Source organism: Lissotriton helveticus, chromosome 9 (assembly GCF_964261635.1).
Source record: "Lissotriton helveticus chromosome 9, aLisHel1.1, whole genome shotgun sequence".
NCBI lineage: Eukaryota > Metazoa > Chordata > Amphibia > Caudata > Salamandridae > Lissotriton > Lissotriton helveticus.
The window spans coordinates 141,280,321-141,304,864 of NC_136070.1; the positions used below are offsets into that span (position 1 = coordinate 141,280,321).

Here is a 24,544-nt window from a genome sequence, read left to right on the forward strand (position 1 = left end):
ACGCAAATCTGCCTGACCAGTTCATCCATATCGCATTGCCCTGCGACTGTGGTTGAGGGAACCTGGCGGCAAAGCTTTGGCATTTTGCGTTTTCCCTTGTGGTGAACAGGTCTATCTCTGGATGACCCCACTGCTGGAAGTACGGGCGGAGTACTGATGGATGTATCTCCCACTCGTGCATCTGGTGGCTGTACCTGCTGAGCAGATCCGCCATCTGATTGTCCTTGCCTGGGAGGTGTTCCGCCATGAGGAAGATGTTCCTCTGAATGGCCCACTTCCACATGCTCTGAGCTTGATGAGACAACTGTGGAGAGTGTGTACCTCCCTGCTTTTGAATGTAGTACATGGCTGTCATGTTGTCCGTCCGGATCAACACGACTTTGTTGCACAGATGTACCTTGAATGCCTTCATTGCCATGAAGATTGCCATCAGCTCTAGGAGGTTCATGTGCATCTTATTTTGCTGCGTTGTCCATAGTCCTTGCACTGTGTAGTGGAGTACATGAGCTCCCCATCCCTGGAGAGATGCGTCCGTCGTTAGGATAATCTGTGGCACAGGCTCCTGGAACGGTCGGCCCTAGCAAAGGTTGTGTGGATTCCACCAATGCAGAGAGCTGTATGCCCGACCGGTCACCAACACTAGGTTGTTCAACTGTCCTTGAGCCTGAGTCCACTGATGAGCCAAGCATTCTTGCAGCGGGCGCATATGTAGCCTGGCGTGCGGGACTATGAAGATGCAGGAGGCCATCATGCCTATCAACTGCATGAACACTCTTGCTGGAAGCGAGTGTTGCGGTCTGAACTTCTGGATCAGTGACTGAATGCTGTCGATCCTTGCAGAATTTGGCTGAGCTGTGGCTGCCAGAGTATCTACAGTCGCGCCCAGATACTGTCGCACATGGGCTGGCTGAAGGTGCGACTTCGGATAATTCAGTGAGAGTCCCAGACCGTGAAGAAGGTGAATGGCGTGGGACATGTTGGCGGCGCACTGCTGGGCCGACTTTGCTTGGACCAGCCAGTCGTCCAGATAAGGGTAGACGTGAACGCTCTGCCTCCTGAGGTGCGCAGCCACTGTCGCCAGGCATTTCGTGAACACCCTGGGCGCTGTGGTCACTCCGAAAGGGAGGACCTTGAATTGATAATGCTGATTCAGAATGGTGAATCTGAGGTATTTTCTGTGTGATGGATGTAGTGGAATGTGAAAATACGCATCCTTGAGATCCAAGGTTGCGAGGAAGTCTCCCTGATTGAGCAATGGAAGAACCTGCTGCAGCGTCAGCATGTGAAAGTGTTCTGAGAGAATATACTGGTTTAGGGGTCTGAGGTTCAGTATGGGTCTGAGGGACCCGTCCTTATTTGGGATTAAGAAGTACAGGGAGTACACCCCTGTGCCTTCTTCCTCCACCGGCACGAGCTCGATTGCCCCTTTTTGCAGCATGACTAGTACCTCCTGCTGCAATAAGTGCAAATGCTCTGTGGACATAGGACAGTGTTTTGGTGGCATGTTGGGTGGAGTGGATGTTAACTCCAGACAATAACCGTACTGGATAAGTGTTCTGACCCACCTGTCTGTGGTGATGGATTTCCAGACTGGCAGGAACTGCTGGAGTCTCCCCCCCGACAGGTGTAGTATGGTCGGGGGGCAGTGACAGGGCGTCACTGTTTGTTGGTAGCGGAGGAGCGAGAGTTGTTGTTTCCACGACCTCTGCCCTTGGTGCTGTTGCCCCGATAGCGCCACTACTCTTGGTGTAAGAGGACTGCGCCCCACCTTTAGTGTATTGCGTTTGCTGGGACATCTGGCCTCTGGAAACACCTCTATTGCTTGAGCGACGAAAAGTACTGCCCCGAAGCTGCTTGGACTGGAGAGCCCCCATGGACTTTGCAGTCTCGGTATCCTTCTTTATTTTTTCCAGGGTGGTATCCACCTCAGGACCAAATAATCTATCAGGGTTTACAGGCTGATTGAGGATGGTGGTTTGTATCTCCGGCTTGAACCCGGAGATCCTGAGCCAGGCCTGAAGTCGCAACATGACACTTGTGTTAATGGCCCTGGCCGCGGTGTCCGCCACGTCCAGTGCACATTTAATAGAAGCGTTGGAGATGAGCTTCCCTTCTTGAATGAGCATCTCCGCTGCCTCTTTATACTGATCTGGCAGATGTTGTAACAGGGTCTCTAGTGTATCATAGTGTGCCCTGTCACATCTGGCCAAGAGTGCCTGAGTGTTTGAGATACGCCAGATATTGGCCGCTTGAGCCGCCACCCTCTTCCCTGATGCTTCTAGCACTTTAGATTCCTTGTCAGTGGGAGGAGCATCACCAGTGGTTTGTGAATTCGCCCTCTTCCGGGCATTCGAAACAACCAGAGAGTCCAAATGGCAACTGGCCCTTGATGTAGGTTGGGTCGCCAGGTGCCGGTTTATACTTTTTTTCAATCCTAGGGTTGATAACCCTGGCACGTGTGGGTTCCTTAAAAATGTCCGCAGCATGTTTCAGAACCCCTTTTAGCATTGGGAGAGTCTTGACAGTCTTTTCTGCTGTGGAAAAGGTATCAAAGAGGAAGTCCTCTTCAATAGGGTCAGCGTGCAGCTGGACGTCGTGGTTTTTAGCCGCCCTCTCAATTAGAGCATTAAATGCTGCAGAATCCTCGGTAGGAGAGGTTTTGACATTGTACACCCGAGTGTCCGGGGCAGTTTGCTGATCCCCTGGGTCCCCTGTATCTGCCCAAGAGTCCTGGTGATCCTCAGGATCAGTGTTGGCAGGGAAGTTATACTCCTCATCATCACCTTCCCCAGCCTCCACATCTGAATAAGTGGGTGAGGGTGTAGCAACTGCTCGAGTCCGTGGAGCAATTTGCTCAACCAGAACCGGGGAATCCGTAGAAGGCTTTTTGCGCTTCAAAGGAATCGTGTAGGACTCCATAGGCTGTGCCGCCGTGATCTTTCTCTTGTAGAGGGTACGTTTACCGGTGTCGGCGTCGATAAAGTGTTCCGACTGCTCCTCCACCATGGGTTGTCGATGCTTCGAGCTTTCAAGTGGCTGAGAGGGCTTCGACCCTGTAGACACCTGCACGGGAGCTTCTGCGACCGACCTTGGTGCGAACGCCTTCGGTGCCACCTTCGGCGGTAACGTGAACAGGAGTGGCGCTGAGGACTTCGGCGTTTTGGCAACTTGCTTCGGGGCGGAAGCATCCTTCGGATCGACCGCAGAAGCCTTGTTCCCGATGCGTTGTAATGAGTCCGACACCTGCTTCGTGAAGGATGCGGACGGTTTCGTCGACCCGACAGACGTCCTCGGTCCACCAGCGTGTGCAGACTCGAGCGTCGATGACTTGGCTTTTTCCGGCCGATGCCGGAACAGAGCTGGGCACCGAACGCAAGACAATACCGACGGTATAGGAAAAGGCCATCGGGCTTTAAGGAAAGTCTATATCGATTCCGAACTGGAGATGTCGAATATACATCAGAACCCAATGGCGGAAAAAAACAATCTGGGGATGGAGTCGATGCCCTGTAGTCCAGGGGAGGAGCCACCTATCTCGTGATACTTCGAAGACTCTTCCAGGACAACAATGTGCAATCATCCGGACCCAACACTAGGCGGCGATCTATGCTATAGATATGAATTCAGCAGCCCACATGCCTCGAACAGCTGTCTTCAAGGTTAGCATTTGTAGGGAGGCCTTATGGATTGGATCGGTTCAAAGGGCGCTTTCATGAGTTCCGTCAGTACTAGGTTGAGGTTCCACGCTGGTGCTGGTAATCTCTTTGGCGGTGCGATCCTCTTTGCACCTTCCAAGAATCTTTTTACAATTTGTGAAGTAAAGAAGCTTTCCCCTGTCTCTCCTATAGTGTAAGCGACTATGGCTGCTAGGTGTACCCTTAGCGAGGATGAGCTCAGATTAGCCTCGAGCAGGTGCGTGAGGTATTTAAGCACTGTTAAGTCTCTTGTCATCTTGTTGTGCAGTTTTTCCTTTCTGCACCATAGTGTGAACCTCTTCCATTTGGCCACGTAGCAAATTCCGCGTGCTAGGTCTTCTTGCCTCTCGAAGTACCTTCAGGGTGCTCTCAGGTAATTTAACCACATTGGTGCTAAGGCAATTCCCGCTGGGTGCTGAAATTCTGATTTTCCCTTGTTCATGACAAGGTCAGCTCGTCATAAGCACAGCTCCAGTGCACTGCATGACGAGCTGACCTTGTCATTAGCATGGAAGGGGTTAAGGTGTGCGAATTCTATGTCCTCAGGAACCAGGCTGCCAGGCTGAGGCTTTCTGGCTCTGGATGCAACACCTCTCCGTTTTGCATGGAGAGTAGGTCTTTCCTTCTCCCAAATCTGTGTGGTGCACTCTGTGTCATCTCCATAATCTGCGAGTACCAGGTCTGCCTGGCCCACTGTGGTGCCACCAGTATCAGGGTCATGTTGCTCCTTCTGTACTTGCTGAGTACCTTGTGTATCAGAGGGATCGGCGGAAAAGCGTAAGCAAATGTCTTTGACCAGCTTATCCATAGGGCATTACACAGTGACCCTTCCCCTGGTTGCCTGGATGCGAAGTTTTGGCATTTTGCATTCTGGCGTGTTGCAAACAGGTCTATTGATTGTGTTCCCCACCTGTCGAACAGTCTCCTTGTCTCTGGGGCATTGAGCTCCCATTCGTGTGAAGCCGATGTCTGTCTGCTGAGCCAGTCCGCTTCCACGTTGTCCTTCCCTGGCAGGTGAATCGCCAGTAGATCTATTTTTAGTGGGATGGCCCATTTCCATATTTACTGCGCTAGTTCTGACAGCGGGGCTGATTGTGTTCCTCCCTGCTTGTTTATGTAGAACATCCCTGTTGTGTTGTCTGTCTGGATCAACACTGTTTGGTTGTACAGCTTCGTCTGGAATGCCTTTAGTGCGAGGAACACGGTCTTTAGTTCCAGGTAATTGATGTGTTTGACCGCATCCGCTGGTGTCCACAGACCCCTCACTCTGAGTTTTTTCATGTGTGCTCCCCATCCCTTCTGGGATGCGTCTGTGGTGATGGTCACAGTTGGTGTTGGTGGTGTTAGAGGCTTCCCTTTTGTTATGTTTCCTTTGTTCCACCATGATATCTCCTCATGCACTGCATGCGTTACAACCATTAGGTCTTCCCAACAACCTGTAGCTTGTGACCATTGGTCCTGTAGCCACTCCTGGAGGGGTCTCATGTTGAGTCGTACATTTGGCACTATGTGTATGCACGAGGCCATCATGCCCATCATCTTGCTGGCCGTCCTCAGTGTCAGAGGACGCCCCTTCTGGTAGAGGCGCGCCTCCTTCACCAGTGCCAGCGTTCTCTTCTCGCTGGGGAACACCTTCTCCTGTACGGTGTTGATCTGCGCACCCAGGACATTTTTTTACTTGTTCTGGGTTCATTGAGGATTTCCCCCAGTGGATGGAGAAACCCAGGGCCATTAGTGTATTTGTCACTCACTGTGCGTGCCGTTTGCATGTCTGGTATGATCTTGCCTTTACTAGCCAGTCGTCCAGGTAAGGGTATACGTGGATCCCTTCCCTCCTTAAGTGTGCTGCGACTGCTGCAAGGCACTTTGTAAATACCCTTGGTGCTGATATCAGTCCGAATGCCAGTGCCGTGAATTGATTGTGATCTGTGTTGATGACAAATCTTAGCAGATGTTTGTGCCGCCTGTTCATTGGGATGTGCAGGTAGGCATCTTTGAGGTCTATGTCGACCATGAAGTCCCCGCCTTGTATCTGTGGAAGGACCTCTTGCAGGGACGTCATTTTGAATTTTTGGCTTTTTATGTATTTGTTGAGGAACCTTAGGTCCAATGTCAATGTCAAAGGCTTTTGTATAGCGCAACAATTCACCAGAAGAGGTCTCAGGGCGCTCGGCAGAAAGAAGGCATCAACCAAGAGGGGAGCAAGAATGTCTGTGTGGGGAATTAAATAGGAAAGAGCCAGGTTTTCAGACTCCTGCGGAACGCCTGATGGTTAGAGAGAGACAACAGATGAGAGGGCAACTTGTTCCATAATTGCGGTGCCAGGTAGGAGAAAGCCCTGCATCCATGTCTGGAGGTACGCGCCTTAGGCTGGGAAAGAAGGAACTTCGAACTGGAACGTAGGGTTCTGGACGGTCTATACCAGACTAGTTTTTTTGCCAGGTAAGAAGGGCCTGTACCATAAAGGAGTTTATGAGTAAGACTTAGGATTTTGGTCCAGGATGGGTCTCATTGTTTTGTCTACCTTTGGTACCAGGAAGTACGTGGAGTACACCCCCTTGTTCCTCTCTATGGGAGGTACAGGCTCGATAGCCTCCTTCAGCAGGAGTTCTTGTGTTTCCCTTTGAAGTAGCTCTAGTTCCTTCTTTGCTAGTGCTCTTCTTTTTGGTTTTCTGTTTGGTGGTGTTTTTTCCAACTCTATGCAGTATCCGTACTGTATGGTGTTGAGAATCCATCTGTCTGTAGTTCATTTCTTCCACTCCTGGAAGAAACGGTTCAGTCTTCCCCCCACCGGTGTTACGTGCTCTTGCATGTTTAGTCCGAGCCACTCCTTTTTGTTGTATCTGTGCTCCACCCCTGGAGTTTTTGAAAGAGTGTGCACTAGTAGTGTGGCAGAGTCACTTGGAGGTGGGTTGTTGTCCACCTCTTCTGTTGTTTCCCCGGCCATTCCCCTTCCCGCGAAAGGACTGGCCCCTCTGTTGGTATTGCCAGTGTTGTTTTTGCTGGCCCTGTTGCGTCTGAGTGTCGCCCTGGTGCGACGTTCTCGGCTGGTTTCCCCCTCTCCCGTTTGCTCTCCGCGACGGGGTTCCTCTCTTTGTTCCTCTGAATTGCAAGGCCTCCATGGATCTTGCGGTGTCGTGTCCTTTTTAAGCTGGGTGAGTTTTTCGTCCACTGGTGTTCCGAACAGTGTTTCGCCGTTGAACGGGATGTTCAGGATATTGTGTTGCACCTCCGGTTTAAAGTCTGATATTCTGAGCCAGGCTTGTCTCCTTTCCGTGATGCCCAGCATCATAAGTCTGCACCGTCCAGTGCTGTTTTTAGGCAAGAATTTGCCACGTTCTTTCCCTCCTCTACCAGGTGCGTAGCTCTTTGCTGGTATTCTTGTGGGAGGTGTTTGACTAACTGGCCCAGGTCGTCCAGGATCTGGTGTTGGTGTCTGTTCAGAAGGGCGTTGGAATTGGCCATGCGCCAGTGCGTTGCGGCATTCCTCTCGATCTTTCTCCCAGTCAGGTCCTTCCTTCTGCTCTCCTTATCTGGAGGTGGTCCTGACGTTGTCAGGACATTGTCTCTTTTCCTTGCTGTTGCCGCAACGATGGAGTCTGCAGTGACCGCTCCCTGGATGTAGGGTGGGTCCTTGGGGGAGTGCTTGTACCCGTCCTGGGTGTGACGGGTTTACAAGTCGCAGGCTCTTTGAAGGCCTCTCTCTCTTGCCCTTTAATGCTTTCGAGCATTGGCAGGTACTGGCTCCTAGTTTGTATTGGGAGCAGTGTTCCCATGAGGAAATCCGCCTTCGGCTGTTCCTCCTCTAGTTTTACTTTGAACGTTGCTGCTGCGTTCTTGACGACTTCATTGTAAAGTCCAATGTCGTCGGGCGGCGAGGGTCTCGCCGGATATGTGTCCACTCCCTCTTCTGGACTCTCGGCTTCGAGGTCCTGCCACTCTAGGTCCTGTGTGTCCGAGTATGACGAACCCTGAAAGGTCCTCTGGTCATCATCTTCCTCCTCCTCGTAGTAGGGGGTCTCTTCTCCTCGATATTCCAGATATTCCTGGCTTTCCGACGGTCCTTCGAACTCCTCTTCTTCCTCGACGAACTCGACCACAGGTGGCTTTGGCTTTGACGGAATTGTATACGCTTTCATCCTTTCGTCAAAATTTTTCTTTCGCTGCAGGATGTTCTCCATCTCTGCCTCGAGTCTTCTCTTCTTTCTTTCGATCTCGGCCGCCTGTTCGGCATCGATTGGTTGTGCCGGTCTCTTTGTCTGGCTTGATGGCGCCGAGACGGGTTTCGGCGCCGAGACGGGTTTCAGCGTCGAGACGGGTCTCGGCGTCGAGACTGGTCTTGCGTCCTTCGTCGACGTCGAAGAGGTCTTCGGCGTCGAGCGTTCCTTTTCGTGGACGCTTTTCGACGACCTTGGTTGGTCGCCGCCCTTCGGCGCTTCGGAGTCCTTCTGTGAGGATCCGCTGGCCCTGGGTGTTGCCGCGGACGCAGGAGCTTTCGGCGTCGGCGCTTTCGGGCTCTTGCCCTCGTTTTTTCTAGAGTCTTGGGCAGACTGTCGAAAGTCTTTCGGGCCTTTTTGGGGCGTCGAGTCTCCTACCTTTTTTGGAGTCTTCGTATTATCGGTCTCTACGACCGTGTAGCCGTCGTCCTCTTCGGCGACGTAATCCTCCTCGTCGGTCGATAGTCCCAGGTCTCGAAGGGACGGTGGTTGGTCCTTGCACTGCATGGCGAAGTTAGCTCTTCTTTGCCTCTCTCTCACTCGAAGGGTCTTAGGCGTGAAGGCGGAGCAGGCGTTGCAGGCCCTGCTTTTGTGGTCGACCAGCAGGCAGAGGTTGCAAACTGGGTGTTGGTCTTTCTGCGCGTACTTGTGGAAGCAGTTCCGGCAGAATTTGAATGGTGTGTTGTCCATCTCTTGCGTTGAGGGGGCCCCCTGATTGCACATTCTCTTCTGAACGTTGAAGTTCCTCGAAGATCTTCTTCCTTCGTCGTCCCCTTCGATGCTGTAGTCTCACTTCGTCTTCTTAAGTCTTTTCTTCCCAAAAACGTGGTTCTTGGCTTCTCTTGTCTCCAAATCTCTGGAGCCCTCTCGGGAACGATCCAGACCCAACGGCGGAAAAAAGAATCTGAAGATGGTGCCCAAGGGTGGGAGCTTCCGCAGGAAGCATGCCGACGTCACAGGAAGGACACCAAAAGGTGGGACGTCGACGCCCACCTGGGCTACGAAAAAAATAAATAACCAAAGAAAAGAAAAGACTACGATTCCGGACCCAACCACTAGACCGCGGAATAATGCACAGCATAGTGAATCCAGAAAGATTCACGCTGCAAAACTGAGCAGAGCTCAAGGAGACTCTCTTCACACAACGTACAGTAGAAAATTAAAGGGACTCTATTGGGAGTGTTCTAGAGGGTGCTGCCACCTGATTGGTTTTAGTACAAGTTTGGCCCATTTTTTAAAGAGGACATAGAAAGCCTACGAAAATAACTTTTCGTTGCCATTATCACCTATGATACTAATACATACTGATTACTATGGTACCGTGGGATTCCTACTTCGACAACGGGAAATGATTCGAGCATGTGGATCTATGAAATATCCAATAGTGGAGAACCTTATTGTTATACCAAAATTGCAAAATGGCTCTGCTGTGACACTCCTTTACTCTATTCATCAAGTCTATAAATTCATCAAAATAGAACAGCCAGCCAATGTGTTTCCTTCTTTTTCATAGGAACTGGGCTGACACTGGAGAGAAGACTTTCATGGGTGTTAGCTGCTTTCGAGATGTTCCTGAATTGGCTAGTTTTTAGAACATCTGAGTAATTTTATGGGTGAGAGAGACTTGTTCATATCATTCCAAGTGAGCTCAAATAGGTGAAAGTTATTGTTATTATCTTGTTGGCCAGTAATATATTGAGCTACCTGTTGGAGGCTTTGAGTTGTTTAATGTATGCCTTGTAGGGTTGTGGGAGAGAAGGTGTTGCCATGTGTGCTTGGTTTTGGGGTGTAGGTTATGTCTTTGACAGGATATAGGACTATTAGCTGGACTTCAATTTTGCTGTGAAATAAGTTGCCCTCGATGTATTTTGTAATGCAAGTTTTTCTTAAAGATTTACGGAGTTGAGTTTGCATATATGTAACTGAAGAAGGTTCTAGTGGGGCAGGTGGCAGTGATTATTTGCTCTTGAATTAAGCTGGCCTTGAAAGAAAGAATCAACTAATTATACTCTTTTAAAAGCATTTTGACAGGTGGAGAGAATAGGCAGCTGCTTTTCTGTACATCTTTTCTGAATTGTGTAATTCTCTTTTTGCTTATGAAGAACTTTTGTAACCAAGTTTGCAGCTATTGTTTGAGCCTAAAGTGGTTTTCCTTCCTAAACTCTCTTGACAACAAATCCAAATCCAGTCATGTAGTATTGGCTACATAGTTACAGTAAAGATCCATTGCATTCAGGTGTACAAAGTGTATCTGCTGCAGAGGATCAGCTAAAGACACTGCGATGCAATATGCAACAAGTTGGAAGAACATAATCGCAGTCTGTCTCACCCTGCATAAGTACATAGTGATATACGGGGTGCCTATAAGGACTACAATGTTGGATTCAAGAGGAAAGATTCTGGCAAGGATCTTGGCACTACCAAGCATTGTTTGAATAGATCCCTGCTTTGGTTGTAGGTTTCATTCAGTCTCCTGTATTCTGACGTGGTTGCCATGTTTGTGCTGCTGGCACTAATGAAGATGTATTATATCAATATACTAATTTGTGGCAAATGTATGAATGTCTCAAAGATATGCTGCTGTATTAGAAACTTTGAGATACATTTTTTAAAGTGTTTGGGTATCCAACAAATTAAAGGATATATTGTTTTTGTTAAGATCAAGGAAAATCTGATGGGATGGAGCAGTCTTTTCAAACTAAATCATTATTTCAATCAGTCAAAGTTAGGTTTAGCTCAATGAAACAAAGAAAACAATGCCTCATAATTTAAAATCAATGAGCACGTTCTGCAGCAGAAACATCTAGTTCAGTGTTGTCCCTAGAACCCAATGATGCATGGATAAATTATACGTTTTTAAACAAAATGCAGACAGATGCAGTTACATTAAATGGGACAAGGGCGGACATTCAGGAAAAACATGAACTCACCTGAATAAGCCCGGATGCATTTGAATCAGGTGCATGCTTATTGGCAACCAATCTGCCAGCAGGAGATAGTCCAGTGTAAAAGGGCAGCCCTTTACAACTGGGTGACTTTTCTGGAATAGTGTCTGAAGTATCGTCATGAGGAAATCCTGTGATTTCAGCTTTTCGGCAGCTTGATGATAAAGAACCGATTTCTGAATTCTCTAGTTCAGACATTTCATCATCCTCATCCTTGACCTGACATGACGGCATTGAGATTTTCACCCTTGATGAGACAAATGGAGGATGCTTCTCATCACGGTTCTTGCCCTCTGATGCTAATTCAACAATAAAGTTTCCCACCTTCAGAGACCGTGGCATATTACTATTGATTTGCTGGGATAGGATGTTCAAGATGGTGTTGCGATCCTCTTCCCAGTTGCAGTCCGATATGATCTCTATGAGCTTAGTTGGCCCCCCAGAGCTGATTTTATGAACACGGGAGATGGAAGTATTAGTCTTGCTGTGTGTCAACCTCCAGCTTTTGTCTGTGAAAAGTAAGAAAACAGAATCTGATATAGATAGGAAAAATATTAATTGATGCAGATGAAAGGGTCTCATATATAGAGCATACAAACACCTTGCACTAACAGAAGGGAATATATTTTATTTGAAAAACAAAAACCGTAGCAAACCCCAAAATTGCCAGTGTGCTGAGACTGTCAGGAAGTTGCTCAAGCGGAGGATGGTAATATACATGTTAAGCTTCAAAGTATAGAATGTACTTCTTCCTAGTCTCTGCCGGTCTCTCTTTTTCCAGGCACCAGCTCAAACATACAAGGAAAGGGAGCATGTTTAAGACAACGAGGTTCCCTTTTTGTTTTATAAACAATAGGTAATCAAAAATGATGAGAATGCCATACCTGTGATCAACCAAAATACAGAAAGCCATGTCAGAAAACAAAATAATCACAAAATCCTAACTACCTCACACACTGACCCATGTAAAATATACACTACATTTTCTGTATGACTTACCCCACAGCAATCTAAACAGGTCGACACTGCCTGGCAAAGGCAAATCAGACAAATAGTAGCCACTGTATAATTCTGTGACAAGTGGAGACACTACTTCATATCCACACCTAAAAATGTCTTCTTATAACCTCAAGTCAGAACAGTAACAACGGGACGAATATTATGCTGTGAATTCTAACATCAACTTTGAAGCCCTAGAAGCAAGTCATTCCGTAAACCTGGTGGTCTTTGACTTGATGGTTAACAAGCGCTGGAAGCAACAGTCAATCCTTAAACCTGCTGGTCTTTGATTTGATTAACCATTCAATACAAGTAGCCCCCCTTCTGCCAACAGCACACAATAGCAGTTGAAGAGAATTGCAGATCCACCCCAGGACTGCCAAGAAGCAAAACGTAGGATACAGTAAGAGGTAAAAATACTGTAGAAGGCAATCCAGACTAGCTGAAGAATCCAGAAGAACAGACAAACATAACAGTGGCAAAAGTTTCAAGAAGCAAGCTACACAAAAAAAATAGAAGCGTTATTGTGAGAAAGTGGCTATATATATATATATATATATATATATATATATATATATATATATATATACTGGCCCAAAGTAAGGTACAGTGTGTATAGAGTCCGCAACCCCCAGAGGTATAACAGAGGTTAAAGTCAGGTGTGACCTTACTCTCTAAAGTGGTAGCTTGGTCGAGCAGTAAGGCAGTACCAGAGGGCAGTGCAAAGCATTTGTTGTACACACTCAGTCAGCAAAAGGTTTCACGCACTCAAGAACTGAACTCTAGGCCAATTGTTTTTATATCTAAAGATATAATTGTTTTATTTTAGAACCAACAGGTATCAACATATACTTTTCTCAATATGAGCACTCTCAGGTAATTAATTTGAAAAGAGGCAATAAACTTTGTAAACACAATAGGTACAGTGGTTGCAGGCTACCAATTCTAAACACAATACAACATTGAGCTCAATGGGTTTATCTACATAAATGCAGCGGATTACTTTATAGATTACTTTTGTAACTCCAGGACTGGATCCTGGATTCATTCCTGGGGCCTAAGCTGAAAACAGTTTAGTAGAAACGTTTTAGTTATTGTAATGATTTTTAAGGAATAAAAAGGTATTTTAAAAGTTGCAGGCTACCAATTCTAAACACAATTTAACATTGAGCTCAATGGGTTTATCTACATAAATGCAGCTGATTACTTTATAGATTACTTTTGTAACTCCAGGACTGGATCCTGGATTCAGTCCTGGGGCCTAAGCTGAAAACAGTTTAGTAGAAACGTTTTAGTTATTGTAATGATTTTTAAGGAATAAAAGGGTATTTTAAAAGTTGACACTCAGAAACTTTTCAGTGAAAAACTAGCAATGTTATCCTACGAAAGGAAATTCAAGTCACAGGTAAAATAGGTTCTCGTTAATCCAGGATTGGACTCCTAGATTCAGTACTCGGGTCTCTACCTAAGACAGGTAACTAATTATGTTTCAGTATTTGTTAGGATTTGTAAAGAATATTTGTAATTTCAAAAGTAGACACTTAGAAGACATTTCAGAGAAAAACAGTCAATGGCTTCCTATGGGAGAAAATTCAGGTTATGGGTAAGTATAGGTAAGGTACAGTACTGGCTCCTCTCCTGATTCCAGGTGAGTAACTCGGGTTTCATTACTCAGCGGATTTTAGAGGAATATTTTAGAGTTTCAAAACTTCACACTTAAAAGATTTTTCAAGACAAACCAGTCAATGTTATCCAATGGCAGGATAGTGAGTTATCGGTTTCCAGGTGAGTACTCGACTGGTGAAGTTAAGGTTCTGGGCATAAACTCAGGGGTCTCCCAGGGTCGGAAAGGTACAGTAGGTACACCCTCAGCGGCACAGGGGCAGCCGGGTGCAGAGAGAGCAGGCCCAATGCAATCCAATGGAGGGTAGGGGGCCTTCGGTTGGTGGCTGCAAGCAAGCAGGGCACGCAGCTGTTGGAGCTGAGCTCCTGGTCACTTCCAGAGGCACTCAGGTGGCTGGGTGCAGGGTACTTTTGAGCCGTTGGGCGCTCAATGTTAGCCAATGGGAAAGTTAACAAGCAATTGCAATGCAATAGGTCTCGCATTAATTAAGTTTGAGCTATTGGCATTGCGAAATATTGCATCACCAATTGCAACAAAAGTCTATCATTTGTAGGCCCAAAAAAGTGTATTTATTTTTGTAGCAATGGTGGCATGCTGCTCTTTGATGAATATGTTTAATAGTAAAGTGCCATGGTGTGGGGTCAGTGGGTCACTGGTCCCATCCTTATGGGCACACTTTAATTCCTCTACGTTACGTTGAATTGAAATGAATAACCAACAATATCAATGATGCTCGATAAAGAAACCTACGAATAAAAAAAAAACCAAACGGAACTTTGCTTAAAAGTCTTTTTTGAAACCTCTATTATCCATAGAGGAATTAAAGTGTGCCCATAAGGATGGGACCAGTGACCCACTGACCCCACACCATGGTCTGTTAAATGCTGATGTCGAGGGACGCCTGACATCACTTGTGGAGCACCTCAAACAGTCGAATAACCTCATTCGAAAATAGCTGTGCGCCAGCCCTACCCATCTCATAATAGTAAAGTGCGCCATACTGCGATTGCTACAATAGTTAATTGTGGATGCGTTAACAATTGATGTGGGCACTGATGGCTGGTGGTGTTGTACCTGTAGGAATTGTGCACTGACGGCTGGTGGTGTGTGTGCGCACTGCAGGCTGGTGGTGTGTGTGCCTGGTGGAAGCGTGCACTGAAGGCTGGTGGTGTGTGTGCCTGGTAAAAAGCGTGCACTAACGGCTGGTGGTGTGTGCCTGGTGAAAGCGTGCACTGACAGCTGGTGGTGTGTGTGTGCCTGGTGGACGCGTGCACTGATGTCTGGTGGTGTGTGCCGGGTGGAAGCGTGCACTGACGGCTGGTGGTGTCTGTGCCTGGTGAAAGTGTGCACTGACGGCCGGTGGTGTGTATGCCTGGTGAAAGAGTGCACTGATGGCTGGTGGTGTGTGCCTGGTGGAAGTGTGCACTGCAGGCTGGTGGTGTGTGTGCCTGGTGAAAGCGTGCAGCGACACAGACATTACCCAGAAAACACCACAGATTAGGGAGACCAGGTGACATCTGTCTGGTATTGTAAGAAAAAGCATCACACTGAAGACCAACCAATAGAGAACCTGATTGCAGCGGATGTAAACCCATGTGCAGCGCTAAGAGAAATGCCAAACTCAAGATAGACCAGCTGTGTCATGAAGGCAGAGGCCTGGTGAAGCCAAGCACTGCCAGTGTGATACAAAACGACGTCCTCTTACCCAGAACCAAGTTTGATGCCCTTAAAAATAGCCATACTCTGCCATGCTCAAATGCAAGATACATCATAACCACGGGCTGCATGCAATGTAGTTCCCCAAACATGGGCAGTGTATCAAGGTGTGCCCATGCATGGTTTCCTCAAACCCTGTGAAAGAGTGCCCATGGTTTCTTCAAACTCTCTGCTCGTGCCTGCCTGTACATGCTTGTGAGCAAATATATACTTCTGATCTCAACCAGCTGTTCGTGTGTCTAAATGCGGCCATTGGAACTACGACACTGTGCAACTAGGTCAGCACCGTTGGGCCCCTTACGCCCGAGCCTCGCTCTGGGAGGTATGCACGCGAGTAACACATGTTATTGGTGTGAAGGGACACTTCAGTTGTAGTGTCTGCAACACAGGATACGGCATTACTATTTTTCCTACAAATTTAAATCCAGTGACGGGCAACATTACAACATCAGAAGACATGATGGGGAGATCATTTACACCCTGCAGATTCTCGACTGTGAGTGGTGGAATATAATCAACGTGTATCTGCTTGACGCATACAGTTAATAGTGCAAGCACTATACAACGAAATTACATTCTCATAAAAATAGCAGTTCGCTTCTTGCAAGGGTTTCCAGCATTTACCTTCATAGGGATCTAAAACACCGGAAACTAGAGTGATTTGGCCAGGATCACAACGGCTTGTGAAGCTGGGATTAGAACACAAATTTGCTTGTTTCTCAAACTTCAATCCATCTTCTAGGAAGGGGTGTGTGTGTTGCAGTATGTATGTGTGTGTATTTTGCGGTGTGCGTGTGTGGTGGCATTGTGGGTCTGCTTAGAATTATTTGGCTGGCACCAGCTGATGCATCGCAGGGTTCTAAATTAACCCATTATTTACCGCAGCCATTCACTTCTGCATTTCTTCTGCGTGCAGCACCCCTCTCCACTTCTAGCTTTCTCGCTCCCAAAAACCGCAGCTTTCGGGTGCGGCTCAGATGTCAAACAGGCAGCCTCGGGGGGAACAATTGAAAGCGGTGAGCAACATTTACGCAGGAAATAGTTCTGCTTTTATTTGCAGTCACTCATAAAATCGTGCCAGGCCCCGATTTGTGTTGTTTTTGATTCCTTCCACCTCATTGTGCCTCCAGCTCGGCCCATCACATTCCTGCCCTGCACTTCCTGTGCGCGAGTTCTGCTGGTGACGTGAAGGGAGACAAGCAAAGGGAGTTGGCACGTGCGGACAGGAGATGTGCACTCCATACGCGTGCACATCGCCTGTCGGCGCATGCCACCTCCTGTCTTCCTTCGCGCACCAAAACGGCAGAAATAGTGCTCCTAGCGAAGCAGCTACGCTGCATTCGCACACGAGCCCTAAAAAGGGAACAAAGGCTGCAGGCTCGGGGACGGAGATTTTTCAGGTGCGACCACCACTTCGAGAGGTAAGTTGGGATCCTGGAGAAAAGGTAGGTACCCCAAAGGAAGGCACAGGGGACCGTGGGGCGCCGCGTTATCTTTTGGCGCTGGGAAAGCTTACCCTCAGCTGGTCGCGGTTTGGGGGGGGTCCGGGTTCTGAGGCTGCAGGCGTTGTCTGGGTCGTTGAGGAGGGTCTTTGGGCACTGGACTTCGGGTCCCAGTCGCCGGGAGGACGTCCTCGTGGTCTTGGATCACTCCGGCACGGGCCAGGCTTGGCGGGTGCAGAGTGGGCTGGATTTGCGGTTCCTGGCTGCCTCCAGCGGTGTTGCTGTTGGAGCAGAGCCTCTGCTCAGGGGAATCCCAGTCTGTTAGAGGGTCAAGGCAGGCAGGTCCTCCGGGTTGTCCAAGGTTGCTGTCCGCAGGAGTCGCCGGTATTAAGCAGGAGCAGTTTCCAGGATCAACAGGCCGGTAGGGCTGGGGCCAAGTCAGTTGGTGTCGTCCTGTTAGCAGCTGCACGGCGGGTCTTCTTCTTGATCTTCTTTCTTCTTTACTTATCGGGATCTGAGAAAGGAAGTTTCAGGGTGCCCCTAAATACTGAATTTAGGGGCGTTACAGGTAGGGCAAGGGCAGTGACCAATATGTCCCTGACCTGGGGTGGGTACACCCCCTAGTCTGCTCCTCTCCTGTGGGAGGGGGGCAGGAGCCTAGCTGTGATTGGGCAGGGCTCCCCATCTTCAAGATGGCCGGAGCCCGGGGTCGTGCTTCACCTCGCCTCTCCCATCTGAGGGGTGGGGTTGGCACAGGCTGGCAAACCCCCCTTCCTGACGTAGGGTTTCCCGCCAGTCTTACCACCAGAGTGGGGGTGAGTACTGGTGGGGGCCAGTTGCTGGGTACAGCAAATGGTCTGGAGAAGCTCACAGAGACGGCAGGCCTTTGATGCTTCCCCCTGCCCATCCTGGGGGAGGAGACCTAGCACCTCACCCAGGATGTGCATTGTTGCAGCCCCAGGAGAGAGGGGGGCTCTCTACCCAGTGGTCCAGCAACATGTCTGCTGTGTGGCAGCCTAGGCAGCCTCTTAGTGCAAATGTGGATTGTAGGTTAGGTTTCAGGGGGCATCTCTAAGATGGTGCATTTTACATTAAATCTCACACTGGCATCAGTGTGGGTTAATGTGCTGGGAAGTTTGATTTCAAACTTCTCAGTCTTCAGTGGAGCCATCATGGTGCTGTGGAGTTCGTAATGATAACCTACCAGCACCAATCAATCAGTCAATCAATCATCTTATTTGTAAAGCGCACTACTCACCTGTGAGGGTCTCAAGGTGCTGGGGTGGGGAATGCTGCTACTGCTCGAAAAGCAAGGTCTTGAGGAGCTTTCAGAAGGTCAGCAGGTCTTGGGTCTGCCGTAGGTGGATGGGGAGGGTGTTCCAGGTCTTGGCGGCGAGGTGGAAGAACGATCTGCCACCGAGGTCGCTCTTCGGAAGCGGGGGACTGTGGTGAGGGCGAGGTCAGCGGAGCGGAGCTGGCGGGTGGGGGTGTAGAAGCTGAGTCGTCTGTGGAGGTACGTTGGTCCGGTGTTGTGGAGAGCTTTGTGTGCGTAGGTGAGGAGCTTGAAGGTTATCCTCTTGTTGATCGGGAGCCAGTGCAGGTCTCTCAGGTGGAGTGGGATGTGGCTGCGGCGAGGGATGTCGAGGATCAGGCGTGCAGAGGCGTTCTGGAAGCGTTGGAGCCGTCTCAGGAGTTTGGCCGAGGCTCCTGCATAGAGGGCGTTTCAGTAGTCCAACCTGCTGCTTACGAGGGCCTGGGTGACCGTTATTCTAGTTTCAGTGGGGATCCACTTGTAGATCCTGAGGAGCATGCGGAGGGTGTTGAAGCAGGAGGAGGAGACGGCATTGACCTGTTTAGTCATAGAGAGGGTGGAGTCGAGGATGACCCCTAAGTTGCGTGCGTGGTCGGTGGGTGCAGGAGCGGTTCCCAGTGCGTTCGGCCACCAGGAGTTGTCCCAGGCTGTAGGAGTGGATCCGAGGATGAGGACCTCTGTCTTGTTCCAGTTCAGCTTAAGTCGGATGTTCCTCGTCCATTCAGCGACGGCCTTCACTTCTTCGTGAAGGTTGGTTTTGGCGGTGTGGAGGTCCTTGGTAAAGAAGAGGATCAGCCAGGTGTCATCGGCGTAGGAGATAATGTTGAGGTCGTGCCGATGGGCGACGTGGGCGAGCGGTGCCATGTAGATGTTAAACCAGAGTTGGAATGAGCCCTGGGGTAAGCCGCAGATGATCTCAGTGGCTTCGGAGCGGAAGGGGGGAAGGCAGACGCTTTGTGTTCTGCCGGAGAGGAAGAAGGTGGTCCCAGTCCAGGGCCTGCTCTTGAATCCCGGCATTGTGGAGGCGTGTTCGTAGTGTGTGGTGGCAGACCGTGTCGAAGACGGATGACCGGTCCAGGAGGATGAGGGCCGTTTCTCCGTTGTCCAGCAGGGACTTGATGTCATCGGTGGCGGCGATGACGGCAGTCTCGGTGCTGTGGGTGCTGCGGAACCCGGACTGGGAAGGGTCCAGGATGTTGTTCTCCTCGAGGTAGCGGGTCAGTTGTTCGTTGAAAGTCTTCTCGATGACCTTTGCCGGGAACGGAAGCAGGGAGATGGGCCGGAAGTTCTTGAAGTCCTTGGGGTCCGCCTTGGGTTTCTTGAGTAAGGCGTTGATCTCGGCATGCTTCCAGCTCTCCGGGAAGGTTGCTGTCTCGAAGGAGGTGTTTAATGACTTTCCGGAGATGGGGTGCGATGGCTGTGCTGGCTTTGTTGAAGATGTGGTGTGGGCATGGGTCTGACGGAGATCCGGAGTGGATGGTGTTCATGATCTGGATGGTGTTCATGATCTTGATGGTGTCGTCGTCGTTGATGATTGTCCAGGAGAGCAGGCGGTTGGTGCGAATAGTGGTCGTGGGGGCCGAGGTCTCAGTGGTTGTCGAGGCGGTCGTGGCGTTGAAGCTGTCGTGGATGTCTTCGATCTTGCGGTGGAAGAAGGTGGCCAGCGAGTCGCACAGGTCTTGCGAGGGTGGGACGTTGTTGGTGTTGGAGCTGGGGTTGGAGAGTTCCTTTACGATGTTGAAGAGCTCTTTGCTGTTTTGCGCTTTGTTGTCTAGGTAGTCTTTGAAGGAGGCTCTTTTGGCGGATCTGATGAGGTGATGGTGTCGGCGGGTGGCGTTCTTGTGGGCTGCGTGGATGTCCGCTGTTCGTTCACGGAGCCAGATCTTCTCCAGCTTTCGGCAGGTTTGCTTGGAGGCCCGGAGGTCTTCAGTCAACCAGCTGGCTTTCTTGTTGGTGTGACTGTTGGGAGGGTTTTTTGATTGAAGCGAGGGTGTTGGCGCAGTCGTTGATCCACTGTCTGAGGTTGCGGGCGGCGGTGTCGGGGTCGGTGGGGTTGGCGGGTGGGCTCTGGGAGAGGGTGGTGGTTAGTTGGTCTTCGGTGACTTTGCTCTAGAAACGGCAAGGCATCTGTTGGGTGCGGTGGTGTGTGGTGGGTTTCTTGAAGGTGAAGTGGGTGCAGCGATGGTCAGTCCAGTGGAGTTCGGTGGTGTGGTTGAAGGAGACGTGGGGACTTGCGGAGAAGATGGGGCCAAGCGTGTGACCGGCGGAGTGGGTGGGTGTTGTGATGAGTTGTCTGAGTCCGAGGTTGGCTAAGTTGTCGATCAGGGTGGTGGAGTTGCTGTCGATGTTCTCGAGGTGGGAGTTCAGGTCCCCGAGGAGGATGTAGTCCATGGAGGCGAGGGCGTGTGTGCTGACGAAGTCGACGATGGAGTCGCTGAACTGTGGTCGGGGTCCCAGGGGTTCTGTAGATGAGGGTTTCTCTGAGGGTGGTGTTGGGGTCAGTGTGGATCTGGAAGTGCAGGTGTTCGGCCATGCTGAGGGTGTCGTTGGTGTTGGTCAAGCCTCTGAGAGTGTTCCTGTGGATGATGAGATTCCTCCTCCTGCTCTGTTGGTGCGGTCCCTGCGAGTGATCTTGTAGCCTTCCGGGATGGCTATGGCTATGTCGGGTGCCGAGGCGGAGCACCATATACTCTTAATGGCAGCACGGCATTTACAGTGCCCAGGAATGGCCCCGGGTACTGTAGGGGCACAGGGCTCATGCACCTGTGCCCACACCACTGGAATAGGGCACCCAGCTAGAGGGGTGACTGATGTATGACAGGGCAGTGGGTTTTGTGGGCATGGAACAGAGGGATGTGTGCCATGTCGGCTCTCTGTTTAGTTTTGTACTGAGACACTCAGCCTGCAAAGGCAGTGCATGGATGTCAGGGTACAGGGCCCGTCAGGGAGACACAACAAGTGCTGCAGCCCTCTGGTCACCATGCCCTGGGTATCCAGGGTACCATTTACTAGAGGCTGATAGGTGGCCAGAGATGCCAATTGGGTTATAGTTTCAACACAGTTTTAGGGAAGGAACACAGACCCTGGGCACCTGGTTGGCAGGAGCCCAGTCACACTCAGTCAAAGCACATCAGCAGTTTAGCAAAAAGTGGGGGCATACCAATGCAAGAAAGATGGCACTTTCTTACAGTTATGATGTACAAGGAGATGACACAAGGATCCCCTTAAGTGAAGAAATACACAGTGGATTGGGGTAGTAAAAAAGATGAGAGGGCAGCTATAATTGATTGGGTCATGGGTAAAACAGTGCCTCCCGGCAACATATGACCCCGCCCCCCCCCCTCCCCCAAAAACAGCAAGGTAGTCATCTTACAGAGAGACACAGCAGCACTACGACCAGTGTCACTTCCCAACATGACGAAAGAACCTGACACTAGCTCCACGGTTAGCTCCATGTAATTTTTTGGAGGAGTGTGACCCATGTCCACAAGACATGCTAACGGCAAAGACCCAAGACTCATTTTGATCACTTAAGTAATTTGATTGGAATACTGAGATTCGGGTTGGCAGTTCCAGATGACACACACATGAGAGAAAGGGTTAAAGGGGTGGTGTCTAGGTTTAGGTCAGCGCAAATTCGGCCAATCACCCCCGCCCCCTCTAAAAATATACGGAATATGCTACTTACCAGTATGCATCTGTTCTTGGCATGTAGGGCTGCTGACATTCATAACTGTGCATAGATCGCCGCCTAGTGTTGGGTCCGGATGATTGCACGTTGTTGTCCTGGAAGAGTCTTCGAAGTATCACGAGATAGGTGGCTCCTCCCTCGGACTACAGTGCGCATGGGCATCCTCTCCATCCTCAGATTGTTTTTCGCCATTGTGGCAGAGATGGAGTATGGTACAGTAAAAGATGTCCATGCAAGAAGTAAGAAAGTAATAATGAATGCTACAGCTGCGACAGGCACCGGAGAGGAGGGTGGGCGATATGAATGTCAGCAGCCCTACATGCCAAGAACAGATGCATACTGGTAAGTAGCATATTCCGTTCGAGGCATGTGGGCTGCTGAATTCATATCTGTGCATAGAATGTATAGCAATCTCTCCCTTAGCGGTGGCAACCTGTGCCAGCTGCAGCAGTCTGAAAGAGAGTTTTTAGAACAGCCTGTCCTACAGCTGCTTGCTGTTTGGAATGTAAGTCTACACAATAGTGTTTTGTGAAAGTATGTATGGCAGACCATGTGGCTGCTCTACATATTTCCTCTAGAGGAATGTTCCCTAGGAAAGCCATGGATGCCCCTAGTTTGCGTGTTGAATTCGCTCTTGGGGGAACTGTTAAAGTGCGTTTTGCTTTTAGATAACATATTTGGTGCACTTAACTATCCATCTGGCTAACCCAGATTTTAAATGTGGTTGCCTTTGTGTTGTGGTGAGAAGGCAACAAACAACTGTTTAGTTTTTCGAAAATCCTTAGTTCTATCAATGTAGTACAGAAGTGCTCTCTTGAAATCTAGTGTGTGTAGAGCCCTTTCAGGTACTGACTTGATTTGGAAAGAACACTGGCAGTTCTATTGTTTGATTAATATGAAAATGGGATACCACCTTGGGCATGAACTTAGGGTTTGTTCTAAGAACTACCCTATTTGCATGTATTTGGATGAATGGCTCTTGAATAGTTAGGGCTTGTAGTTCGCTAACTCTTCTAAGTGAAGTAATTGACACTAGAAACACCACCTTCCTTGTTAAAAATTGTAATTCGCATGAATGCAATGGTTCAAATGGTGGTCCCATTAGTCTGGTTAAAACGATGTTAAGGATCCAGGCAGGTGAAGGTGGGTGTTTTGGGGGGATTATTCTTTTGAGTCCCTCCATGAATGCCTTAATTGCAGGTACTCTGAATAGCGAAAGATGCTGTCTGTTCTGAAGATAAGCTGCAATGGCAGCTAAGTGTATTCTTATAGATGAGTAAGCTAGATTGCAACGATGTAGGTGCAAAAGATAGCAAATGATATTTTGCGTTGAAGCATCTAATGGGTTTATGTCATTGTTATTGCAGTAAATGTCAAAACGCTTCCATTTTGCTGCGTAACAAGCTCTGGTTGTAGGTTTTCTTGCCTCCTTGATAATGTTCATACAGTCAGGAGGTAAGTTTAGGTACCCAAACTCTAGGACTTCAGGAGCCAGATTGCAAGGTTCCGCTGTTGCGGATCTGGGTGCTGTATGTCTCCATGGCTCTGAGTGAGTAGAGTGGGTGTTAGCCGTAGTCTTTGATGAGGTACCACGGAAAGTTCTAGGAACGTTGTGTACCATGGTTGCCTCGCCCATGTTGGAGCAACCAGGATCAGTGTCAGTGAATGCTGGCGTAGTTTGCGTGCTACTAGCGGTATTAACGGTGCTGGGGGAAAAGCGTACGCAAATCTGCCTGACCAGTTCATCCATATCGCATTGCCCTTCGACTGCGGATGTGGAAACCTGGCAGCTAAGTACCGGCATTTTGCGTTTTCCTTTGTGGCGAACAGGTCTATCTCTGGTTGTCCCCACTGTTGGAAGTATTGTTGGAGCACTGTGGGATGAATCTCCCACTCGTGCAGCTGTTGGCTGTGTCTGCTGAGCAGATCTGCTACTTGCTGTCTTTGCCTGGGAGGTGTTCCGCCATGAGAAAAATGTTCCTCTGGATGGCCCACTTCCACATGCTTTGTGCTAGATGTGATAGCTGTGGAGAGTGTTCCTCCCTGTTTCTGGACGTAGTACATTGCTGTCATGTTGTCCGTCCGGATCAACACAGCTTTGTTGCAGAAATGTACCTTGAACGCTTTCATTGCCAGAAAGATTGCCATCATTTCCAGCAAGTTGATGTGCATTTTCTTTTGTTGTGCTGTCCATAGGCCATGCACCGTGAACTGAAGGACATGGGCTCCCCATCCTGTCAGAGATGCGTCCGTTGTCAACACTATTTGTGGTACAGGCTCTTGGAACAGTCGTCCCTTGCAAAGGTTTTGTGGATTCCACCAATGCAGAGAGTTGTATGCACGACTGGTCACCAACACTAGGTCTTTCAATTGTCCGTGAGCCTGGTTCCACTGCCGTGCTAAGCACTCTTGTAGCGGACGCATGTGTAGTCTGGCGTGAGGGACTATGAAGATGCACGAAGCCATCATGCCTATGAGTTGCATGAACACTCGGGCAGAGAGCGAGTGTTGGGGCTTGAACTTTTGGATTAGTAGCTGCATACTGTTTATTCTTGCAGCGTTTGGGTATGCCTTTGCTGTCAGAGTATTTATTTCTGCTCCCAGGTACTGCTGTACATGGGATGGCTGAAGGTGAGATTTTTGGTAGTTTAACGTGAAGCCTAGGCTGTGCAGTAGGTGAATTGTTTTTGACATGTGGCTGGCACACTGCTGGGCTGACTTTGCTTGTATGAGCCAGTCGTCCAGGTAGGGATAGACGTGGATATGTTGTCTTCTCAAGTGTGCACCCACTGTTGCTAGGCATTTTGTGAACACTCTTGGAGCTGTTGTTACACCAAATAGAAGTACTTTGAATTGGTAATGTTGATTTAGTAGCGTAAACCTGAGATACTTCCTGTGAGCGG

General features: G+C 49.2%; 1 protein-coding gene across 2 annotated transcripts in view; it reads right to left on the minus strand.

Annotated features, from left to right (window-relative positions):
- Positions 1-24,544, minus strand: part of MGA (MAX dimerization protein MGA) — a 949,809-nt gene that overhangs the window by 317,388 nt on the left and 607,877 nt on the right. For both annotated transcript variants that reach the window (XM_078659651.1, XM_078659650.1), the window contains exon 13: positions 10,843-11,366. In XM_078659651.1, the coding sequence (XP_078515777.1) occupies positions 10,843-11,366 (524 nt within the window). The remainder of the gene's footprint in view (positions 1-10,842; positions 11,367-24,544) is intronic.